At 39.5% G+C, this 23369-nt stretch overlaps 1 protein-coding gene across 5 annotated transcripts in view; it reads left to right on the plus strand.

Annotated features, from left to right (window-relative positions):
• Rgk3 (Rad, Gem/Kir family member 3) overlaps positions 1–23369 on the plus strand; it is a 93272-nt gene that overhangs the window by 4821 nt on the left and 65082 nt on the right. For all 5 annotated transcript variants that reach the window (XM_076810320.1, XM_076810337.1, XM_076810310.1 and 2 more), the window contains exon 3: positions 4861–5121. In XM_076810320.1, the coding sequence (XP_076666435.1) occupies positions 4861–5121 (261 nt within the window). The remainder of the gene's footprint in view (positions 1–4860; positions 5122–23369) is intronic.

Consider the following 23369-nt stretch of genomic DNA (forward strand, 5'->3'; position numbering starts at 1 on the left):
CGTCCCGCGACAAGCATGACGTGGAAGTGACGTTACTACTTCGTAATTTCACCCTCCGCCGAGTTAATTTGAAAATGGACGGCCGAGGGTCAGAAGCATCGGACCGTTGGGGGAAGCGTTATCTACGTGTTCTTTCACGTGCCATCGATACGCTGATATGGCCCACACGATGGGAGCCGATCACGCGATAATCCTAACGCGTTCAAAGACCCCCGTAATGAAGATTAATTCTCAAAGGACTATGGGCCTTTTCATCAGCCGATTTTATTTAAAACCGATAGTTAATGAACCAGTGCTCGGGGAATTAGATTTTGAAATTTGAAGAGGCGGCTTTAGGTACACCACGGTGGCTAATTACTGATGAATTATTCATCACACACACTAATTCGCCGCGTTTTGCGAGGGCAGGCAGAGCTAGGCAAATAGACAAGAGGTCGAGTGTACCTATTAAACGTGCAACTTGGACTTTGAATACTGCTACCGGGTGTTGATCGCCTAATTAAAACACTTTTTGGCGGTGAAACGAGAGTGAAACATAAAGTTCTGTGTATCGAAACTATTGTTGAAAGGTTTAATAAAACAGACCACTTCTTGAGTAGGTATTTGGAATTCTCTTTGTTATACAATCTTCGGTTTTATAATACAAAGTCTCTTGCGCGTTTCGATATCACAGGTCGTCTCTTTGGGCTTTCACCAGAAGTGTCCTTTTTGATAGCATGCGCACGATCTTCGAGAACAATCGAGATAAAGGTAGCTTTTATCATGGCAAAGCCCGGAGAGCCAATTGCTGAGAGAGATAGGCTCCAGTGCTGTTTTTCTCTCAACAATTATGTAATACTACTTGTCTCTAAAATTGTAGTATAAAAGTCGTTGGAAACTAATGACGAACGAGTGGAACACCAAAAATAACGAAAATCACAGTATCCCCAATCCTCTTTAATCATCCATGACACTTCATCGACACCTCGATTTCTAATTTAAGAGAGACGGAGGGGAAAAGCAGACACTGTATCAAAATATTTTATTGTTATCAGTTTTTTCGATTTCAATAGAAGAACCACGAGACAATCCAATGACTAAACGATAAATAACACTGCACGGAGCACCAAAATTGACAAAAATCATGGCACCCTCACTGTTGTTCCTCTTCTAAAGGATCATCCCTCTTTAATCATCCGCGACACCTCGCCATCGCTCACTGATTTAACGAAGGCGCGAGGGGGGATGTGGCAGGGCGTGTCTTTAAATAAGCTTCATTTAGCCGGCCGAAACCCTTCGCGGGATCGTATTTTTGAGTTAAATGGATCCGTCGAGAGCGGCACAGTGTCTGAGCTAAGGTGCACTGGCACCGCGGACGCCCGTTTAGTCTGTCAGTGACCTACTACCCAAACGAATGCTGCCAGAATAGAAACCGGCGTGATTTCGAGGAACCTACGAACCGTGAAACATTGTCCACGCGATGCACAGGGTGTTCTGGAATCGTTTCGACGAGCTTCGCCAGTATTCTACATTAATCTATTCGTATACGAATGGAATTCATGTCATGGGTCCATGAAGGCTTCCTACTTAAATTACAGACAAGAAAATTGCGGGTTAGAGGAAGGATATGGTAATTGGAAGATGTTCGAATTTTGCTAAAAATTTAGCTGTTTTCATTCTGTAAAATTATTTTTTACAAGATAGAAACTCGTCAGCAATTCCAGCCGTAGCGACAACCGCAATAAAGAAAATAAATCTTAGTTTCTCCATTTTGGATGAGTATAACAGTTGTCACGCTGCTTCCCGTCGGAAAAGAATTTTTTTGAAGAAACTTGCGCCACCGATTATATCTATGTATATGTGCGATGAAAAAGCTCAAAAAATTCTGAGTATTACTTCAAATACGCCTTAATATGCAGGCAAAACGCTAGACAGTATAAACTTATAGTTTTTGTTAAATAAATTCTCGAAGATGGCGTTGAAAAACGGGCAGTTTCACTAGAGTACCCCTTTGGAAAATGGTAAATACTAGGTAAATATACAGATTTTCACTCTCGATTATCACCATCTCTGTTACCTACGCGGAGCGAGGTGTTGCGTGGCGTAAATGAGCCTCAGTAACGTGTCCCTTACGCGCTATAAGCTCGGGAATGGTCTCGAGGCGCGAGCTTATAGCGAATAAGTACTGCATTTACTTGGCAGAGCCAGAATTGATTTAAGAAAACTAGGAAATAGTAATAACTAGGCGAATATACAGGTAACCCTCGTACAACGCGGATATTCCGTTCTATAAAAATGCCGCGTTATGCGAGTACCTACGCTTTGACTAAACTCTTTACGAGAGTTTACTGTACTCGTATGGACTTGAAATGGGAATGCTATTACGATGGTCGTTTTGGGTCCACCGCATAAACAAGGGCGTCTACAGACTTTTTTCTAGTGGGGGGGGGGGGGCAACTTTGAGAAGCAGTCGAGTTGGCAGGAGACAATTCGTTGCTCGTTTGAAAAATTTTAAAATTGAAATTTACAAATTTTCTAGTACATACTAAATAAAGATTAGTTTTAAAAAATAAGCGATTTTGTCTGAAGCTAGGGGGTGCAGCCGTCCCCGTTGTGCATAAAGCAGTTTGACACTAGTGATTTCGGCGACGTCGTGCATATAATGTAGTTTAAAATATATATAAAGTGAAAAGATATAAATGTAAAAAATTCCAGGCCGCGTTGTTTAAGTATCGCTTTATACGAGGGTCACCCTCAATATTAGTCACCAGCTACAAAAGTGTGTCAAGTGAAAATGTCTCAACCTGCAACTTCGAAAAGCTACGATTCTTAAGTTCGAGGTTCGATAGCTTTTTTTATCAATATGCATAGTAGAATAAGCTCGTAAAGCGTGATCCCACAATTCAGGAACACCCTGTATCTAAACGTGTTCCCAACAGCTTCCTCCTAAACACGCTATCGCACGTCTTGCTTCACACCACGATGGCGTAGGGCTCGCGTTCGGTCGCCGACGCCGCTATCATCGAAATTGAGTTCGAGACGATATTTATTTACGGGCCAAAAAACGCGGTTCAGGGAAACGAAAAAATTCGACCCGCTCGATCGAGGCTGCTTCCCTTCGGCGGAGAATCAAGCTCGGTGAAGGGCGAATTCGTTTTCGAGTTTATTCGAGACGGGGTCTGAATGAAACGCATCGAGCGTGAAATAAAGATGTGAGAGCTTGTCGGTGAACGTGAGGCGGGATCGAGGGATACTTCGGGATGAAATCTTTTGCTTAGCTCACTTACGATTGAACGATTCAGACATGTAAACTGTCGGGAGTTTGGTTCGATAGATAGAGATGTGTAACTTGATTAAATAACTGGAAAAAATAGTTTCCTTTTTTGGATTAGAGATGAGTGCTGATATTGTTTGGAATGTGCATGATCCCAGATTATGGACGGCTACTATTTTTCTTCGTTGAGAAATTCTGTTAAATACTATTTCTCTGATTTAATTAGAACAACTTTTATCGAATTTGTTTCGTTAGTTCTGTAACGTAATCTACGAAAGCTTTAAGGGGTTATGCCTAGTCAGGCGGCCGAAAAGAGGCGAATATTTGATTTTTTTTGAAGAAGCGGAAGCGCATAATTTTACAAAACTTTTTGCGTTTAAAAGAGCAACATTTAAAGAACATTTGGTAATTTTTTCGAAGAAAAATATTTACGTTCATAATAAAATAACAAGCGACATCCAAGAAGAATTGATTTTTTCGCGTAATTTTTGCAGGAAAAAATCAGGATTTCGACTTTAAATAGCCGCCATGTTGTTTTAACTTAATATTTCGGAAAATTCTCTCCGTCAACCTGAGGATACATTAATATACTAACGAAATCTTTTTTGTTTTTTGATTTTAGATAATCTGGTTCCGAATGGCAATGCTCACCGCAAGACCAAATTTTTAAAAATGCTTCTTGGATGTCGCTTGTTATTTTATTATAAAAGTAAATATTTTTCTACGAAAAAAATACCAAATGTTCTTTAAATGTTGCTCTTTTAAACGCAAAAAGTTTTGTAAAATTATACGCTTCCGCTTCTTCAAAAAAAAATCACAAATATTCGCCTCTTTTCAGCCGCCTGACTAGGCATAACCCCTTAAATGACGAGGAAGTACTAGTTCCGTAACTTCTACTCAGAAAGAATAGATTTACTAAGAACGAGTGTACTAATTGATATTGATATATTTATAGAAAGGAATCAATTATCTAATATTGCGGAGCAAGTCTGATACACGAGTCGTCATCAATCACTATATATGTTCCAATTCCTGAAATACAGGTACAGTTGAAAAGAAGAACAAAAAAGAGTGATGCACCGCATTTCTGCGTTTCAAATCAAATTTCCAGCGGCCCTGAAATATTTCTGGGACATTTGACGTCCCAGCAAACTTTTATTGCTCGAATCACTGAGTTTGTGATTGGCGTTCCATTTTCGCCGCGTTGCTCGTAGCACTTCCCTTCGATTGTTCTTTGGAGCTCTTGAAAGGTGGTTAATGGGATCGTAAAGAGTGAGGTAATTATCAAATCACCGACATTTAAGATAATGGGATGTTGGAACGCGGAGATGTTATTCCGCTTTATAATTAGAAAGGAAGCCCTGGAGAAAGGACGTCTCCTCGCTTTGAAAGTGTCACGTGTGTAATTCGATCACTTAAAAGAATCTTCTTCTATTTCCACGCCCAGGAATTAGTATAACGAGTCAAATTCTGTCCTCGATCGTTAAGACCTTGAAACAAGTAATTGAGAAGAGACCACGCGCATTTTTCTCAATTTACCTCTCTCCCACAGTTTGACCCACAGCCTAGCATCTAATTATACATCCCGTTCTGATTTCTGATTTCAGCCGCGCACAACCAGCACCATCACCACGAGGGAACGGTCAAGTCTGCCCATTGCAGTAGCGAGCCGAGATTGACTGACAATGATATCAGCCCTGGCCTCAGAAGGAGGGGAAGTCGAAGGGGGCAAAGTATGCACCACACTCATCATAGAAAGAGCAATGCATTTCTGGACGTTCCTGACACCTCGTCGCAGCTCCCTCCGAGGGAAGATGGCGAGGACGAAGACAGTTACAGGCTTAGAAGCTTCAGTCTCACCAGCAAAGGTAAGATTGCCTCATGAGATTCTTTCAATTATTTTATTTAACAAAACAAAAAACGTCACATGCACGCGAGACACTTGTGATGACACAAGAAGATGTTCTTAATCTAGCTTCTGGTTAAGAATGTAGCATCTGAACGAAATAGGGAACTCGAGAGTTGGGGTTGGAGTAATACCTACACCTACAGTGGTGATCAAAAGAATACTTCAAACTTATATTTTTGTAGAAAAAATAAGTTTAATTTGCGCCTCAACACAAGCTCCTGCACCCTTCCAACCTGAAGCTTCATTGAAAAGCCCGGCACCTCTCGCTCCATCAAATAATTTCCTTCCAGAACGTCTGAACTCGAAAGCGAAGGTATAACGAAACCATCCCTCGCAGAGTACAAAAAGTCACGAGCCGGCGGGAACGGTAGGAAAAGGAGGAAGCCCGATCCCCTGTGATCGAAAGAGACATCGAACCACAGATTGAACGGCCCATATCCATCGTAACCTTTTCCCGACGGGCAAGATTGCTGAATCCTGTCTCGCTCCCCTGGACAATCTCTCGCCCAGATGGCTATTGTTTCCCCACCCCCCCCCCTCCCCATCATGGGAATCGCTTTCCTCGCGAGCACTCTGTAGATGATCCTCGAGTGATTCCTATCAGCTTTATCGGGATCCGTGGTCGCGGGGGTTGGCTGGTTCCGGCTCGTATTCATCGTTCCGCGGCTCTGGCCTGCGCTCGGCCGCCGAACAGGCCGGGCCAGAAATACACGATTTTCGCGGCAGTGGGAAAGAGAAAGGCAGGGAGGAGGGGAGAGGCCGAGTAGAGGCGAGATAAGCGAAAATAGAGTATCTATAGTTGTGACGTGGTACGACTTCCTCGAAGCGGCCGTTCGCCACGCGAGCGAGCCTCGAGAGCCAACGAACGCGCGCCCGCCAGTCGTTTACTCGTTTAATCCCCTCGGTGGTCCCGATTCCAACGAGATTTTCAGCTTCCTGTAATTGCCGACCGCGATTCGAGGAAAGCCGATGGTACACGTGTGCCGTGGAAGCTGGAGAAACGGCGGTGAAGTAGTGACAAACGGCAACTGGCGCGAACAGTAAAGAGAAATCTGAAATGCAGGTTCTTTTTTTTTAAATGTGCATTGTAGATTGTTTCGCTGAGGATGCTGTTTTGAATACTTTCTGCGGGGGACGAGTGTGCGATTGGTTTAAGGGGTTATGCCACTGTAGCGGCACAAACACGTAGTGTACCTTTGAGAATTGTTTGTCGGTAAACAAAGAAATAAGTAGAAAATCTGTATAAACACCTTTATTATGCATATCTTAAATAGGTTCAAGCTATTTTTTTTCTTCTCTCTTTTTTTAACAATGGCACTTTAAACGCAGTTTTGTAGGAAACACGTTTTTTCAAGTTGGCTTGCAGCATAACTTAAACAAGTTTGATTGGATTGACTTGAAAATTTTACAGTAGCATAATAAAATATTGTTTTCCTTAGAAATAGTGAGCATTGGAATATAAAGTTCACTCCATTCACCACCATTTCCAGCTCAAAAATAGTTCATGACATTAAAAGTTTTCGACAAATCGTAAAATCGGTACGTATTTGCCGCTACTGTACAAATTTCAAGTGAAACGAATGAAATTTGTTTAAGTTATGCGGCAAGCCAATTTGAAAAACGTGGTTCCGAGGAAAACGCGTTTAAAATGACATTTTGAAAAAGAAAGAAAGGCAAAGAAAATAGCTTAGACCTACTTAAGATGTGTATAATAAAGATGTTTAAACAGATTTTCGACTTATTTCTTTGGTTACCCACACACAATTGTTAAAGGTACACTACGTTTTTGTGCCGCTATAGGAGCGTTACACTCCATTGTTAAGTGTACTTCACTCCATTCACCCTTAGTGAAAGGGTTGTTTTAGTTTATTCTATGAGTGCTGGAAGCGGACAGTAGAGCGCGGACAGTAGAATACGTAGGTCTTTGGCCAGACACTAAACTTGTGGTTCTACGATTTCGTATGTATTTGGTTAAATGTATGCAAAATATGATTTTTCCTTTAATTATTGTACACTTTTGTTTATCGTTTTTTAATATACTTAGCAGGCATGTATGAATATTGCTCAGTGAGGATAATAATTTGACGTCGACATGGTCAGCGTTTCGGTTGTTGTGAATTATTTCAAGAAGGATGGAGAAATCACATTTATAAAGTCTGAAACTGACTCTTCTGTTTATTTATCGGGTATTATTAATCTTATACTTAATTTAATTTCCATCTTGCTAATCTTTAATACCTGAATTTTCATTGTTTCATGAATGACCTTCTATCATATTATAATGCTTTCTTATTTATCTAAAGATACATGCTTTTTCACATATTTTCCTTCGACTCGGTTTGCGTACCCCCGATTTCGCTGCTGCAAATCTGTTTACGAGCTGCACCTGCTGGTAAATCTTTTCGAAATGCAATTTCGCGATGCCTCGAGCCATCAAGTGGAATCGCTAACACTAATACAAGAGGAAAGTCTTTTCGTCGGTGGTTTCTCGTGACGCCTGATTCATCTTCGGACTGATATTTGACTTTCCTATTTTATCTCTCGGCTAGCGGAGATTTCTATGAAAACATCCTATCCACATGCCCGCCGATATATATTCTCCCTTTTGCCCTCTATTTCGCGGATTTCGCTCTTGTATTACTCGCCGAGATTGATTGTTATATAAATTGAATTTCTCTTAGGTATCAGGTTATTCCAATTGTATCTGTTTGAAACCTTTTTACAATCTCTGCTTCGCGAGGATGCAGAAGTCTCCGTACATTAGAAATGGAATGTGGGGTCTCAAGATTTTCTTCTACATTAATATTGTATTTTTTATTAAAGTTGCCCTTTTAAGATTTTCACGTTTGACAAAAACAAATCTACTATCTTTGCATAATAACATACCGTAGATTATTAATCCCTCATTTTCTCAAAATTAAAATTCCCAGTTGAGTGAAAGAAGTTAATTAATGCTCAAACTTTAATGAAATTCCTCGGAAACTTGCTTTGAAGGAATCTAAGTAGATGACGTGTCCAAGTATGATAAAGTGCAACAAGACTTCTTGTCCTAAAAGGTTCTCTTCAATAATTCATCAACAATTATCATCTCCAGTAAGGATTAACGATGCAACATGTGCATCGTATTTCCCAGCCATTTTCGCGTTAAAGATCCATGGTAAATGATGGAAAATTAGATGGACGCTCTCGTGCAAAATTGAGTCCTCTGTCTTTAATCTGATCACGTTTCATGGTGTCTCGTTAAACAATTTCCGCGGCCTGATCGTTTAAGGGGGACATTTGCCTCCGAGCTGTGCGCCGCTTTAGATTGGGGTATATCGTCGCTGGAATCGCTATAGCAGCCTGCTAAGTTTATCGGGTATACAGCCACGCGAAATTCATACGATATTTCTCCTGGCTACTCCGCTTAGCCAGTAACATCCAACTTGGTGGATCCTCTCGCCCAGAGAAGGCCATTTTGCCACCGTTAAACTTACGAGTTTCGTTGGCCCTGGTGCGGCTATCACTATATTACACGCGTGCAACCATAATTTTCTTGAATCGATAATTTCAAAAAGGGAATAAAGCCGGGGATCCGCCTGGAAGCTAAGCTAGCAATAAGCTAGGCTATGGTAAGCTAAGCTATGCTAAGCTAAGCTAAGCTAAGCTAAGCTAAGCTATGCTAAGCTATGCTATGCTATGCTATGCTATGCTATGCTATGCTATGCTATGCTATGCTATGCTATGCTATGCTATGCTATGCTATGCTATGCTATGCTATGCTATGCTATGCTATGCTATGCTATGCTATGCTATGCTATGCTATGCTAAGCTAAGCTAAGCTAAACAAAGCTATGTTATACTAAGCTAAGCTATGCTATGCTATGCTATGCTATGCTATGCTATGCTATGCTATGCTAAGCTAAGCTATGCTATGCTAAGCTAAGCTAAGCTAAGCTAAACTAAGCTATGCTATACTAAGCTAAGCTAAGCTAAGCTATGCTATGCTATGCTATGCTATGCTATGCTAAGCTAAGCTATGCTATGCTAAGCTAAGCTAAGCTAAGCTAAACTAAGCTATGCTATACTAAGCTAAGCTAAGCTAAGCTATGCTATGCTATGCTATGCTATGCTATGCTAAGCTATGTTAAGCTAAGCTAAGCTAAGCTATGCTATGCTATGCTATGCTATGCTATGCTATGCTATGCTATGCTATGCTATGCTATGCTATGCTATGCTATGCTATGCTATGCTATGCTATGCTATGCTATGCTATGCTATGCTATGCTATGCTATGCTATGCTATGCTATGCTATGCTATGCTATGCTATGCTAAGCTAAGCTAAGCTAAACAAAGCTATGTTATACTAAGCTAAGCTATGCTATGCTATGCTATGCTATGCTATGCTATGCTATGCTATGCTATGCTAAGCTAAGCTATGCTATGCTAAGCTAAGCTAAGCTAAGCTAAGCTAAACTAAGCTATGCTATACTAAGCTAAGCTAAGCTAAGCTATGCTATGCTATGCTATGCTATGCTATGCTAAGCTAAGCTATGCTATGCTAAGCTAAGCTAAGCTAAGCTAAACTAAGCTATGCTATACTAAGCTAAGCTAAGCTAAGCTATGCTATGCTATGCTATGCTATGCTATGCTAAGCTATGTTAAGCTAAGCTAAGCTAAGCTAAGCTATGCTATGCTATGCTATGCTATGCTATGCTATGCTATGCTATGCTATGCTATGCTATGCTATGCTATGCTATGCTATGCTATGCTATGCTATGCTATGCTATGCTATGCTATGCTATGCTATGCTATGCTATGCTATGCTATGCTATGGTTGTGCTATAAAACATAAAAAACGAAGCACAGCTCAGCTTAGCTTTTGGAAACGGTTCCATAAAGCTGTATTGAAGATATTTTTTTAAAACTTAGCATAGCATAACTTATTGTTAGCTTACAATTAGCTTAGCTTTCAGGTGTATTCTCGGCTTAAGTCCGATTTTCGGCGAAATTCACTTTTTTGCATTTCCCCCTCCTTCGCGGCTTGGTTCGTCATTTCTCAAGAATATGTAGGAAATACCGTAAGCACCAAAAATCAAATTCTGTACAATAGCATTACCATTAGCACGTAGAGCATTTTCCGATAATCTTGTTTTTTTAATTTTGGCGCATACAGTGTTTTTTACAAGGACTCTACAAGTATCGATTCAATTATAATCTCGACATTACACCGTAGCTCCACAACGAATCTCAAGTTTTATCTCAACTGTATACACAAGCAGTGTTTTAAATAAAATAATTAGCGTTGGAGTGTACAGTATTCGACAGATTGTACTGCAACTAATTCCATGCAGCTGCTTCGTAATATTTTTGTAGCCAGGATAATTTCAGCGATAATATGGTCATTATAATTGACCTGATTCCTCACCTCTAGATTTAGCCCTAGGGGGATAACGAAATCTTTGGAAAGGTTAGCCTGAAACAATCGAAACTCCGAAGGTTGCGGTATCCAAGCCCGGTGCCCCAATTTCGGGGGAAAAAGTGAATTAAATTAAATTCCTTTTGAAATTTATTTCACAAAATGGTGGCTCTAATAAGGTAGGGTGAATCGAATTAAACTTCTTTTGCTTCGTGTGTCATCTGATGTGCAAGCGTGCACGTTAAAAGCGCCTAATGATACCTAACTCATTAGTAAATAACCATGTTTGTAGGTAACTCATTAGTGTACAACTGTATCAGTTAGAGAACTCATTACTACATAACCGCAGATGAACTTTCCTAACGCACCGTATAAGTTTCTAAGAGTTCTTACGAGTTCCATTAAACGAGGCAAAGGCCGGGCGAAAATTCGAGCGCGAAAATTTAAAAGGACGTCAGTTTATCTCGCGTTGTATCTCTGTCAGAAAATTCAGCCGCAAAGGCAGGATTCGTCCAGTCAGTTGCGAATCCATTAATTGAAGCCACATATTTCTCAAGTGAGCCCGCTTGCACGAGTTAAATCCGCGATTTTTTTCATTTCTCTATCTCCTCTGCGAAATATTCACTTCAAACACAGTCTGCCATGTTTACGCGACGCCGGATGTCACGTGGCGGGAATTTTATTGGGGACCTTGCAGTAAGAGGGGTGCAACTCCACTTTTTACAGTTTTTGACTTCTGACTTGTAATAAACATAAAAAAAATTTCTACACCGTTTGGTGCGCGTTTGATGCAAATCCGATGAATAAAAACTTATCAACTCCATAACTACTATTTATTGCGTGAAAATATATAATTTTCAATAATTAGAGTTCTCTTTTTAATTTTAAGTCAAAGCAATAAGTTTATAAACAGTTCTTTTTAATTTACTTTAAATTGGTAAAGATGAAGCTGCAGTCCTCTTGCAAGGTTCTAAATTCGTCGCGAAGGGATGAAAAATTAACGCAGAAACAACCAGAATACTGTTCGAAGCAGATACAGACACGTCTCTGCGTAATTTAAACATTCCGCATTGGAAGTAGTATGAAATTTGAAATAAAACGGGGGAAAAAAAAACACTTTCAGTGAATCTGAATTGTTGCTTCGAGGGGGCTAGATTAGATGGATGATGCCATTACAGTCCGAATATATTCTTTCCGCGCGGGCAAATTAATTTGCCAGAACACGTTGGATGGCTCGCGGTTGTTTCTCGTTAACGTAAACAAGAACTTGCACATTGTTCGACGATAGACGGGGTCGGCGTATTTCTCGTTAATCAAGTTGGCACAGTTGCCAGATGGACCATGTAATATTACGCGTTGCGTCGGCCAATAGCTTCGGCCAAATCCTCTTACAATTAGTGTCAGTGGGATTATCTCTGAAACGTGGCTGAATCATTTGATGATCAAAACCGAAAAGTCAATTGTAGTATCGGTTGAAACGCAATACGCCGAGCTCTTCGCGCCTGCCAAATTAGCTGCTTAAGGTGAGGTACAAGCTGGACAAATTGATAGATCCGAATTGCCAAACTAATCGTAGGAAATGGTGTTCCATCGGCGATTAACGTTCCCACGGAATCATGAGAGTCGAACGTGAACTGTCATTTAACAGAGCACAGAAGAAACAGGATAGGCACTGTGAAGAAAATTTGGATTTCTATAATTATATAATAACAGTAGAAGCAGTGGATTACGATTTCCTATTAGATTAACGTTTCTGTTTCTTCTGAAAAGTAGCGGAAATTGAATCGAACAAATACATTTATCAGAAGAAAATATCTCATTCTGCGGAGGAGGATACTCTTTCATTCAACGATGAAACGAAGCTTTAAAGAAAGCAGGCGAAGGTACGAAGAAATTAGGGCAATTCTTATCTTCTTGTAATCAAATGCTGTCCTCTCTTTTATCGGCTTTTGAATTTTTATGGAAAATCTAAAACTGCGACTGGCACTGGAGATTTTCAGTAGTTTTCTTGACCGTTCTTTGGTTCCCGATGGGAAGACAGATGTTCATTAACAACGTCATAAATCAGTGACCGAAAGGTGCGTTTTATGTTAAAGGCCCTCTAGCGTTTCCCGTTCGAAGAATCGGGGATCATTTGTCAAAAATTGGCCGTTTAACAGGCTGGATCGGAGTTGAACCCCGAAATACGATTCGAAGACGTAGCTTCGTCTAAATCTGTACGCATGTACGAAAATAAAACGAGACAATTTAGTTTTTCGCAGGCGCGAAAGGTATCCCCCTAATTCGACAGTGGAAGCGGTACATTTAAAATGAACGTGTCTGTCGTGTGGAAATTAAATTCCGCCACCTGTTACGTTGGAGGTAAATCTTAGGTTTGATTTCTTGCCAGTTCTTTTTGTTTATAGTACGGTCGCTACCGCGAGGCCTCATTATTGGTTTCGTTCGTTCTGCCATTGGGATTATTTATAAGTTGTTTGTGCAATTAAAATTGCCTGCTATTAATGAAGTCGGGTGTAGTGGTACACCTGTTCAAGGGACGATTTTGATAATCGGGGTATTTAATTGGAGTATTTAACCAATTCGAAATTGTAGACAATATAAAGTTGGGAGATTTATTTTTGGAAGAACTACTTCTTTACTAATAGAGAACATAATTCTATAGAATTTTTCATTTTCTGTCTTGGAGCCTACATGCATTTTTGGAAAGTACCGTTTGCAGTGCAATTCTTCCAGGTGAATTGTAAATATTAGGTTAGCAGTGAACGAAATTTTCTTATAAGTTAGAGCAGACGCTGTGATTAAAGTGAAATCAATGTTTAAAGTTGAAAATCAATAGGAGGTAACATATTTCTCTGTACGGTCTGAAGTATTCCTCTTTATTACTTCAATTTAATACCTCGATATCAAATGGTGACATTACTAAAATCTCATTACTATCTTCCAATGTCATTAATTTCTGATCGATATTTCTCATTACGTTTTAATCACAGTCTCAAATGAATTTTTCTCGAGTTTCGATCACAGATATCTGAGCTTATTTGGTTATTCGATATTGCATTTGCCATAAATGGCAGAAACTTCAGAATATTACCTGTGCAAGCCATATTTACAGTCGAAAACGATGCTAGTAAGAAAATATTTGAAAATACCTCTCTGCTGCATTTTCTTCTGTCGACTTAATCAAAAATATCAGCTGAAACTGTCTACATCGCACTTCCCCTCCGGGATTCAAATTTTAAAATTTTTACACAATATTAAAAAAAAAAAAACGAGAAAATACGATAACTTCGAGGGCTGATTGCACCCCTTCAGAGTGAATTTCCTCAGAAAAAAATTGCTCCTTGCACACTCCAATATGCTCTGCACTCACACGAAGTTTAATTAAAATCAGAATTTTCAGGATGGGAACGTTTCCTTGTTAGGTTTAAGGGCACTAAGTAGGCAGTCGTTCTCCGTGAAAGAAATACTTTCTTTTTAATGTATTTGTAAAAAAATGAAAGCAAATCCAGATGTATCCTTTTACCCAATGTTTATTATTATCATAGAGATTGAAAAAATGTTGCTATTAAATATACATGCGCTTTAAAAATGGGGGTGCTGACTGGTAAACATTTGAACATTTTTCTGTAGATTTCAGGTAATATTGGTCTTAAAAACTGACGTATTCCAATTTCAATGTGTGATTCTTGTTTGTTACATCCGTAGTTTCCCGCTGAACCAATAAAAACTAAAATTTGATTATTTCAAGAAAAATTCGCTCGCTTTGTGCACTGCTAAAAATCCCCGACTTTTTAATTTTTTTTAAGAAAATCTCGAATTTTTACGAATCATATCAGAGGTTTCGCGGGAAATGGCATAAGTTTTACGCATCCTTTAATTTTTCCAAGTCGATCTGAACCTCCGCCCAGTCGCAACTAGGCGGAAACTAGGAGAGAAAAAAACATTCTAGAAAAACGCGTTTAAAGTTTCTGGGCAAAGGCGACGCTGTAAGTTGCCGGTTGACCTTTTTAGCTGTCAAATCAATAATTATGCGAATTTTAATATAAACCAAGCGGCATTTTGTTCAGAAAAGATATAACTTTCGGAAAATGCAATAAAATAGTCGATTTTTCGACTGCCTAGTCCCCTTAATAAAATGATTGTCCCCTTCCACATCTCCACTATCATCGAACCCTACAAACACATTAAAATCCACTTTGTCCTTTCGCTATTCAGACTCAAGGATCGATTGCCACAGAGGCTACTGAAAGTACCTTCGGTTATTACCAGCCTCCAAATCGAGCCCGATGAAGACCTCCCGCGTTTTTAATGAAACCGCGTACGGTATTAAAGCCCCTTTTGGTTGAGAAATGAATATGTGAGTAAACGTACGTATATATCTCGTCCAGCGGCGTCGTGGCGTAGTATCGAGCGTCCTGCCTAACTCCAGCCTAACTACGGGTCTGCCAGGATATTCGAGGGGTCAATGGACAGGAAAGGGAGTTGCAGAGTCGCTTTGGGTAAACAATACGTGGTCGCTAACGTGTTTCGTTACCATAGAACAGTAAATAATATTGATTCCCGTCGCCTCGCATCGGATGCACGCCACACGCCCCCTTCTTGCTGGATTATTTTCGTCTGCTAGATTACTCGAGCAAAATATTCCGATATTCGGCCACCAGCATTTAAAGGTTAACGATAAAACTCTGGGAACGCGTTAAACACGACTGCTGATTTAGCTGCATTCTTCATACTCCATTTTGTCTGATTAAAATTCGATGTTTAATACTTGACTATCGAAGAATTTACGTTGCGTAAGTATATGTGCATGTGAGGAGGAAGGCAATTACTTTCGATATGTGAAAGTTAATTAGAATCCAAATATTTCCATTTATCGCGTGAGACACCATGTTCGAGTAGTTATTTATAATATTCTTAGGATTTCATGATGAAATGACCTTCGATATATGAAAGTTAATTAGAATGCCAATATTTTTTTTTAACGCGTGAGACACCAAGTTTCAGTAGTTATTTATAATATTCTCAGGACTTCATGATGTAATGAGTTTCGATATATGAAAGTTAAGTAGATTCTAAATATTTTTATTTATCGCGTGAGACACCAAGTTCCAGTAGTTATTTATAATATTCTCAGGACTTCATGATGCAATGATTTTCGATATATGAAAGTTAAGTAGAATCTAAATATTTCTATTTATCGCGTGAGACACCATGTTCGAGTAGTTATTTATAATATTCTTAGGATTTCATGATGAAATGACCTTCGATATATGAAAGTTAATTAGAATGCCAATATTTTTTTTAACGCGTGAGACACCAAGTTTGAGTAGTTATTTATAATATTCTCAGGACTTCATGATGCAATGAGTTTCGATATATGAAAGTTAAGTAGATTCTAAATATTTCTATTTATCGCGTGAGACACCAAGTTCCAGTAGTTATTTATAATATTCTCAGGACTTCATGATGCAATGAGTTTCGATATATGAAAGTTAAGTAGATTCTAAATATTTCTATTTATCGCGTGAGACACCAAGTTCCAGTAGTTATTTATAATATTCTCAGGACTTCATGATGCAATGATTTTCGATATATGAAAGTTAAGTAGAATCTAAATATTTCTATTTATCGCGTGAGACACCATGTTCGAGTAGTTATTTATAATATTCTTAGGATTTCATGATGAAATGACCTTCGATATATGAAAGTTAATTAGAATGCCAATATTTTTTTTAACGCGTGAGACACCAAGTTTGAGTAGTTATTTATAATATTCTCAGGACTTCATGATGCAATGAGTTTCGATATATGAAAGTTAAGTAGATTCTAAATATTTCTATTTATCGCGTGAGACACCAAGTTCCAGTAGTTATTTATAATATTCTCAGGACTTCATGATGCAATGAGTTTCGATATATGAAAGTTAAGTAGATTCTAAATATTTCTATTTATCGCGTGAGACACCAAGTTGGAGTAGTTATTTATAATATTCTCAGGATTTCATGATGAAATGACCTTCGATATATGAAAGTTAATTAGAAGGCTAATATTTTTTTAACGCGTGAGACACCAAGTTCCAGTAGTTATTTATAATATTCTCAGGACTTCATGATGTAATGAGTTTCGATATTTGAAAGTTAAGTAGAATCTAAATATTTCTATTTATCGCGTGAGACACCAAGTTCGATTAGTTGTTGCTAATATTCTCAGGATTTCGTGATTTAATGGGTACTAATGGTTTATGGAGACAGTTAACTTGACTGAGTGAATCCGAATTTTGTAGCAGGGGCTCCGAAGGGGAAGTGATTTTCCTCCCCTTTTGTGGACGAGTAAATTATACGCGGAAGCCTGTTGGGGGCGTCGTATTATGAGATCGAAGCTGGATGAAGATTTCACGACGCTGACGGCTGGTGTCCATTAAAGCGGAATAGATCGTCATCAGCAACAAGTTACCCCCTGGCTTCTATTTATTGCCGTCCGCCTCGTTTTATTTCTGCTTGCAGTCGTATTACAGTGGACGTTCATCCCTCCGTGCCACCCTCTGCCCGTCGAACCACTCGCCGTAAAGCGAACGGCGCACAGCCATAAAGTCATGAAACATCGTCGATCGATGCCGTGCGAAGTATTTGTATTCGTGCCTCGTCCGTATGTCATTTTCCCTTGGCCTTCGTTTATTTTACCCCAATCTTTTCAACGAATTTCCGCTCCAACATTCCCAGCCACGTCCGGGGGCCATTCTTGCTCCACCAGCCTCCGACGAAATCTACTCTCCTTCCATTCCCATTTTCGAGGCAACGAAAACAGTAAGAGTTTCTTTCACGAAACGTCACGCTCACGCGAGCACCGCGGATTTCTCCAAATCCCGTCTTAACACTTTCCTGGCTGCACAGTACGGCCGTGTAAACTCGGATTTTGAAATAAAGGGGTTGGTCGTACAGACCAGTGATGGAAATTCGATATTGCCAAAGGATAGGATCTCTTTGAACGGATATCTTAATTGCACTGTTTTTGAGAATCTTTACATAAAAGTCACTAATAGGGTATAGCAAATTATTATGCAGCAGCTCGCAGCCTTGCGAAAACAGAATAATGAAGAATCAAATCATATCGGACAGCTTTTCACTTTTAAAATTGTATTGCTGGGTGCAAGAAGGGTCTCAGTAGGCGGGGGCGATAGTAGCAGGGGGGAGGGGCGATTGTAACGCGTTAAATGTCTCAAAACAAACTTGATATTAACACAAATGTTGGATATATGATGAAGAATGACATTTCGAATAGTGAAGAAAATAACTTTCCTTACTGATTTAAAATTGTAATATAAATACTCCCTTTGCAAGTACGTGTTTTCTCTATTTTTTAATATTTAATCTGGTCATTTTTAAAGTAATACTGATCGTTACTTATCACTTTTAAGTGTCTCGTTATTAAAAATTGATAATTTAAGTTCAGAAACCTGGTAGGCGGCGATTGTAACATCGGCAGTCATTGTCAATAGTGACAAAGAAAATTAATAATATTGTCTTGTTTGCATGGAATCCCATAGCACAGCACAAGCAAACCAAATAAAAAATGGGTGCAATGTACTGAATGTAAGAATTGATCACACGAGGAATGCATCAGCCAAAACGTTTTCTATTTCTGCCACAATGGCGACACCGCATAATTGGTTATAAATTTTACTTTTTTTCGTTTACTATTATAATTAAAATCAATAAATATTTGAATTTTGTAAAGTTAAATTTGTGCTATTATCGACTCCATGCAGTGTTACTTTCTGCGCTTCTCATTTTTTTATTGATAACCGGAATATTACTTGACATACAGCGAAGCTGTTGCGGCTCAAATAATGTCAGATAAGTAAGTAACATTTTCGTAAAAAAGCTGTTGTTGTAACTGTAATAGTTTTTACGTAAGCGTATTCCAAAGTCGAAGTGTTACTACTGCCCCCGGTCTACCCTACCAAAACTCAGTTTCGGGAAAAGTAGCTGTAAACATTACGAAGTTAGATATTTTTTATACACAATGGAGTGGTAAAACTATCTACAATATTTAAAATTTTGATATACCTATCTCCTTTGTAGTTGCATTATTACAATGTGAATTATATAATAAATTAATCAGTGAAATTAATAATGAGAAATATAGAATAACATGTTTTTTTTAACTAATCTAATTGTGCGTTTTGTGCAAAAAGGGCCCGAGTGCCCTGAGGCCGTTCTTGCATCCAACAGTACTATTATAATTGGAGAGAAGCTGAAAAAGGGACATAGTACTAAGCCAACGGCTACTAGTTCCAAACTGCGAAAAGGCTTTGGTTACCAATATAACAACCCCTCCCTGATTTATTTTCACCTTCCCCCTCGCTTTACATTTGCTACGTTTAATCCTGTTTTAAAGGGTGGAATAGTGCTTCGTGTTTACTATCCCTCTAACGTCCCCCGTTCTGATGGTTTTGAGGCGTTTCATTCCAAAAGGCTGCAACGTTTCAGCCGTGCATGAAATTCACTGTTCCCGCCTGATCGCGTATTCCAGACGGTCTCAGCACCTCGTAAATTCGAGGTGAAGCGCGGGGGAGCTGGATCGTCTGTCGTGGGGTGATTTTACTGGAATTTAAAAGTTACGCCCGCCATTAAAACCGTCGTAAACTGTACAACCGGGGACTACGCGTTGAACCTGCTGTCTGATGTAACAACGGACGTGCACGGCGAGCAAGTCAAATGTCGAGTGGCACTTGCCGTTCAGAAGGGGTCAAGTCTATTTTCATTCTTTATTCACCGCTCCCCGTCGAATATTTCCCTGTCTTCGGATCGCTGCACTTGGCGCATGCACACTAATAACGTCATTTCGCTAACGTTCCACGAGTGTCGAACCATTTGATATTCTCAGCGTGTAACGTCTATAGACATATAGTGTGTGTATAGCGAATACCTTCATACGTTCCTTTTTAGAATATAAGTTAGTTTCAAAGAGTGGAACGAGTTCGATGCTAATGGGGTTGAATATTTCTTCCGGAGGCTACTTCAACTTCCCCGCTTTCTTTCTTTCAAAATTCGTTTGTGGTGGGACGGGTAGGAGGTGTGCGTGTTGAAGGTAGGGCTGCAGAGGAAAAGGGGAAGGCAGGAAGTACGCGTTTCGCTCTGGGCCTGCTAGTGGACTCATCAGTAAGGCTTAAGTACCTAGCACACTCTGCTTCAGAGACGGGGACGTTAGGAGGTAGGACCAAACAGGAATTACATGTATGTCACTAGCTTAAAGTACCCGGCGTTGCCCGGGTAAAACTTTCATTATCACAGAGTGTCAAGGAGGTGAAATAAGGGAGAAGGGGAGGGACGTTCAGATTTCATGGTAACCTATATGTTCGGAAGGCTTTACAGAGTAATTTGCCAAATTTGCTTCAGATTGGTTAACAAAATCGGGATAGAAAGTATCAAACATGTCCTAGACTACCTACGTGTATACAAAATTTCAAAGAGATCCGTTGCGCAATTGCGTGGCGATTGAGTAACAACCATCCAAACACACTTTCGCATTTATTATATTAGCAGGATTAATAGGATAGGAATCAGTAGTTGAGGGAGAATTTGCGAGAGAGAGAGAGAGAGAGAGAGAGAGAGAGAGAGAGAGGGATAGGTACAAAATGCTCTGCTATGGCGTGTGCGGAGGTATCGCTACTATTTCAAGCAGGACTTAAGACTCCAGATACTCAATAGCAAACCTTCAAATACCTGACAAAATTTGCAAAAATTCTATTGCCGATGGGAACTGTTTGAGAACTGGTGGTGAGGGAATCGTTCAACTGCAAAATGATTCACTGTGGTGATTGCATTTCCAGGCCATCCAATTTTGTGCTACAGATTGAAACCACAGCTTTTAATTGACACACAGATACTATTATTTCATGATGAAATTACCGTCGGGACATTTAATTTAAATTAAACGGGGAAACGCGGGGTGTATGCTCACTTATCTCCGGCAGCCATCGCTGATGGATAAAAATGTGATACAACGATTTGTTGACATTGCCAAGTGTCAGAAAATCCATTACGTATACAGGTGTATTTCCCGTCGCAAACATTCTGATTAAATTGCGGCCATGTGATTTATTTATAAGCTTGATGTGGACAGTTTTGAGCAGCTATGAATTGCCACCCCAATTTTTCTACGTTTACGCTAGTAAATGATGATTTGGCTCCATATTGTTTTTATCTCTGTGGACACAGTGTGATTGACAATCTATGCCAAATATTTGTAGTAACATACTGTCTGTGGATACACAACACAATCGATTGCTCCATGCACGACACCTTCTAGCGAAAGCATTCTCCCCTTCTATTTTTTTTTGCCTATCGTCCAGCACATTTTTTAAAATAAACTACACTTTCTTTTTTTATTGCGTTCCCCTGAGGGGACCGTCCGGTTAAAAATTTTCAAAAAATCTATTTTTTTCTTCCATATTTTTATAGTATCACAGCTCGACAGTACCGTGGTGAAAGATTCAGATAAAAATTCGTAAAGGTAGGTATAGATTCTATGAGCCGAACACACTTTGCACACGTTTTTTTTTTAAACACGATGCTTTGAAACGGTGACCACGATCTCAGAAGATCTAATGAACCGATTTAAAAGAGCCTTTAGGCATTTGATTCGTAATTGAACTCGCTATCGCGTCATCCACCAACACGAGTTTTGATACGCCCGTTTCTTTTTTATCTACAGATTTACTTATACGCAAACTTAACCGATTTTTGCACTATTTAATTCAAATGTGCAACAATCGTGCTTTTGGTTTTTAGCCGCGCAGTTGATAAGACGATAGCGATTAATATAATTTTTAAGAAACTTTTCCGATTTTTGTTTTCGAATGATCCTGTGAATAAATTTCGTGGCTACCGTTTAGGCGTCTCTTTCTGGCAATGCTGCACTAACAAGAAAGGCTACCTAGAAAATGCATCAAGACCGAAAACATGAATAAATTTTTTACTGTATCGTAACGAGTGTATTAATAAATGCCAAAACCATTTTTTAGGTCCTGTTATAATCTCTTCTGTTGAAAAATTTATAAATATCACCTATTTTTGAAGTGCTTTGACCGGAGAGTCTCCTTAAACATTTTTAAACGATTAACATCACTATATCGATTGTAGACCAAAATATTCACAAGGGCAATCACATCCAGACCCCTCAACCCTTTAGCGCTGACACCTAGACCCCGTTTAGGAAAAATATCCCGTTTCTTTCATCGTTAAAAATGGTCTGAATTTTAATATTCTTATATTCTTTATTTTTCTTTCATTTTTTTTCCAGAGGTTAAAATGCACAAAACAAATGAATTCAGGGTTCAGGTAGATCCACCTTTCTTCAATGAATACATCTACTGTCTTTGATCTTTAGAGGGCCGGGCTGGCCACCACAGTGGCCAACTAAGAATTTGGATACTTTGCCAACCATTTTGGTGGCATATATGCATAAATTTTAAGTAAATAAAATTTACAATTCCAATGAAAAAATCCCGGCCCTCTAAAGGTTAAGCATGTAATAATCTCGTGTAAACTGCGAATTGTGAGTGCAAACTGTGAAACAGCAAAGAAAGGGAATGTATCATACATGATACGTCCGGTGCTAAAGGGTTAAAAGCAGAAACCTCACTTTGAGAAGATTCCAAGTTAAAGGTTCCACTTTCACCCACTTCATCTAGCCACCCTCGCAATTATCAGAGGAAAATCAAAGGCTGGCACGCGTGCGTGCGGATTAATCGTTTCCAATTCAACCTTCGCGCAGAATTACGGTTCAAGGTTTGCTCTTGAACAAGAGAGGACATCGCGACCTGGCAAATCGTCGAGTGAGGCGGGCAATGGAAGTTAATGAAAGGGGCCCAGAGTCACCGTCTGAAATAGAACCGGCGTTAAAAATAAATGCTGGACCCTGGTGTTCGTCGTTTCATGGAAGATCCGTGTGTTTACGAGCAACAACGAAGGGCTGGTCGCGCGGAAAATGATTAATTACAAGCTTGGCTAACCGAGTGAAATAAAATGAAAATTTCTTTCAGGGTTCACCGAGCATTCTCTCGAACGGGCAGCCTCTCGCGATCGAGCACCGTTCGTACGATGGCAGCTTGTATTGTGTGGGTTCGTTTAAGCAGCGGGATGTGTAGCCGTGTAATGTTATAAACTGCTCTAAAAATAAGCCTCAAAACGATGACGACATTCAACCCTTTCGCCGAGCCGCGATTTTGTTACTCGACTCAGTGGCGTTGCACGAGGATGGGTCCGTGGGTGAGAATTTAAGGGGCTCTACGTTTAATCGTGTAAACACATTTTGGATTCCCAATCATAGGGTATTATTAGTCATTTATTTAACGGATAATTAATCCTTTGGATCAGACGATGTGCCAATGCAAAGGAGAAGGAGAACAAGAAGAATCGAAGCTTGTACCTTATAATTAACCCTCCGTGGTCACGCCTTCTTATAATCACCAATTGGTCACATGGGGTTCGCTGCACCCCAGCTTCATTTTTGAGTTACCATTTTCGTATTTTTTAATCTTTTAGCTTTTGAGCGATAAATGTGCATTCGTAATACTAATACAATCATGCTCTAATAGTCTGTTTCTAGAAATGCAAATTCTGATGTGTTGAAATTTGTATTTGAAAAATAGGTGTGGATAAATGCGACTTTTTGCGTTGAAATTTGGCAATTTTTTAATTTTATTATTAAGGACTAAAAATAAGCGGAAATATGGGCAAAACGAACGAGTGACGACGAAGAGTTAAGGTATACATACAAAGAGTAGGTTCATCCCTAACTATTT

This window comes from Andrena cerasifolii, chromosome 1 (assembly GCF_050908995.1).
Source record: "Andrena cerasifolii isolate SP2316 chromosome 1, iyAndCera1_principal, whole genome shotgun sequence".
Lineage (NCBI taxonomy): Eukaryota > Metazoa > Arthropoda > Insecta > Hymenoptera > Andrenidae > Andrena > Andrena cerasifolii.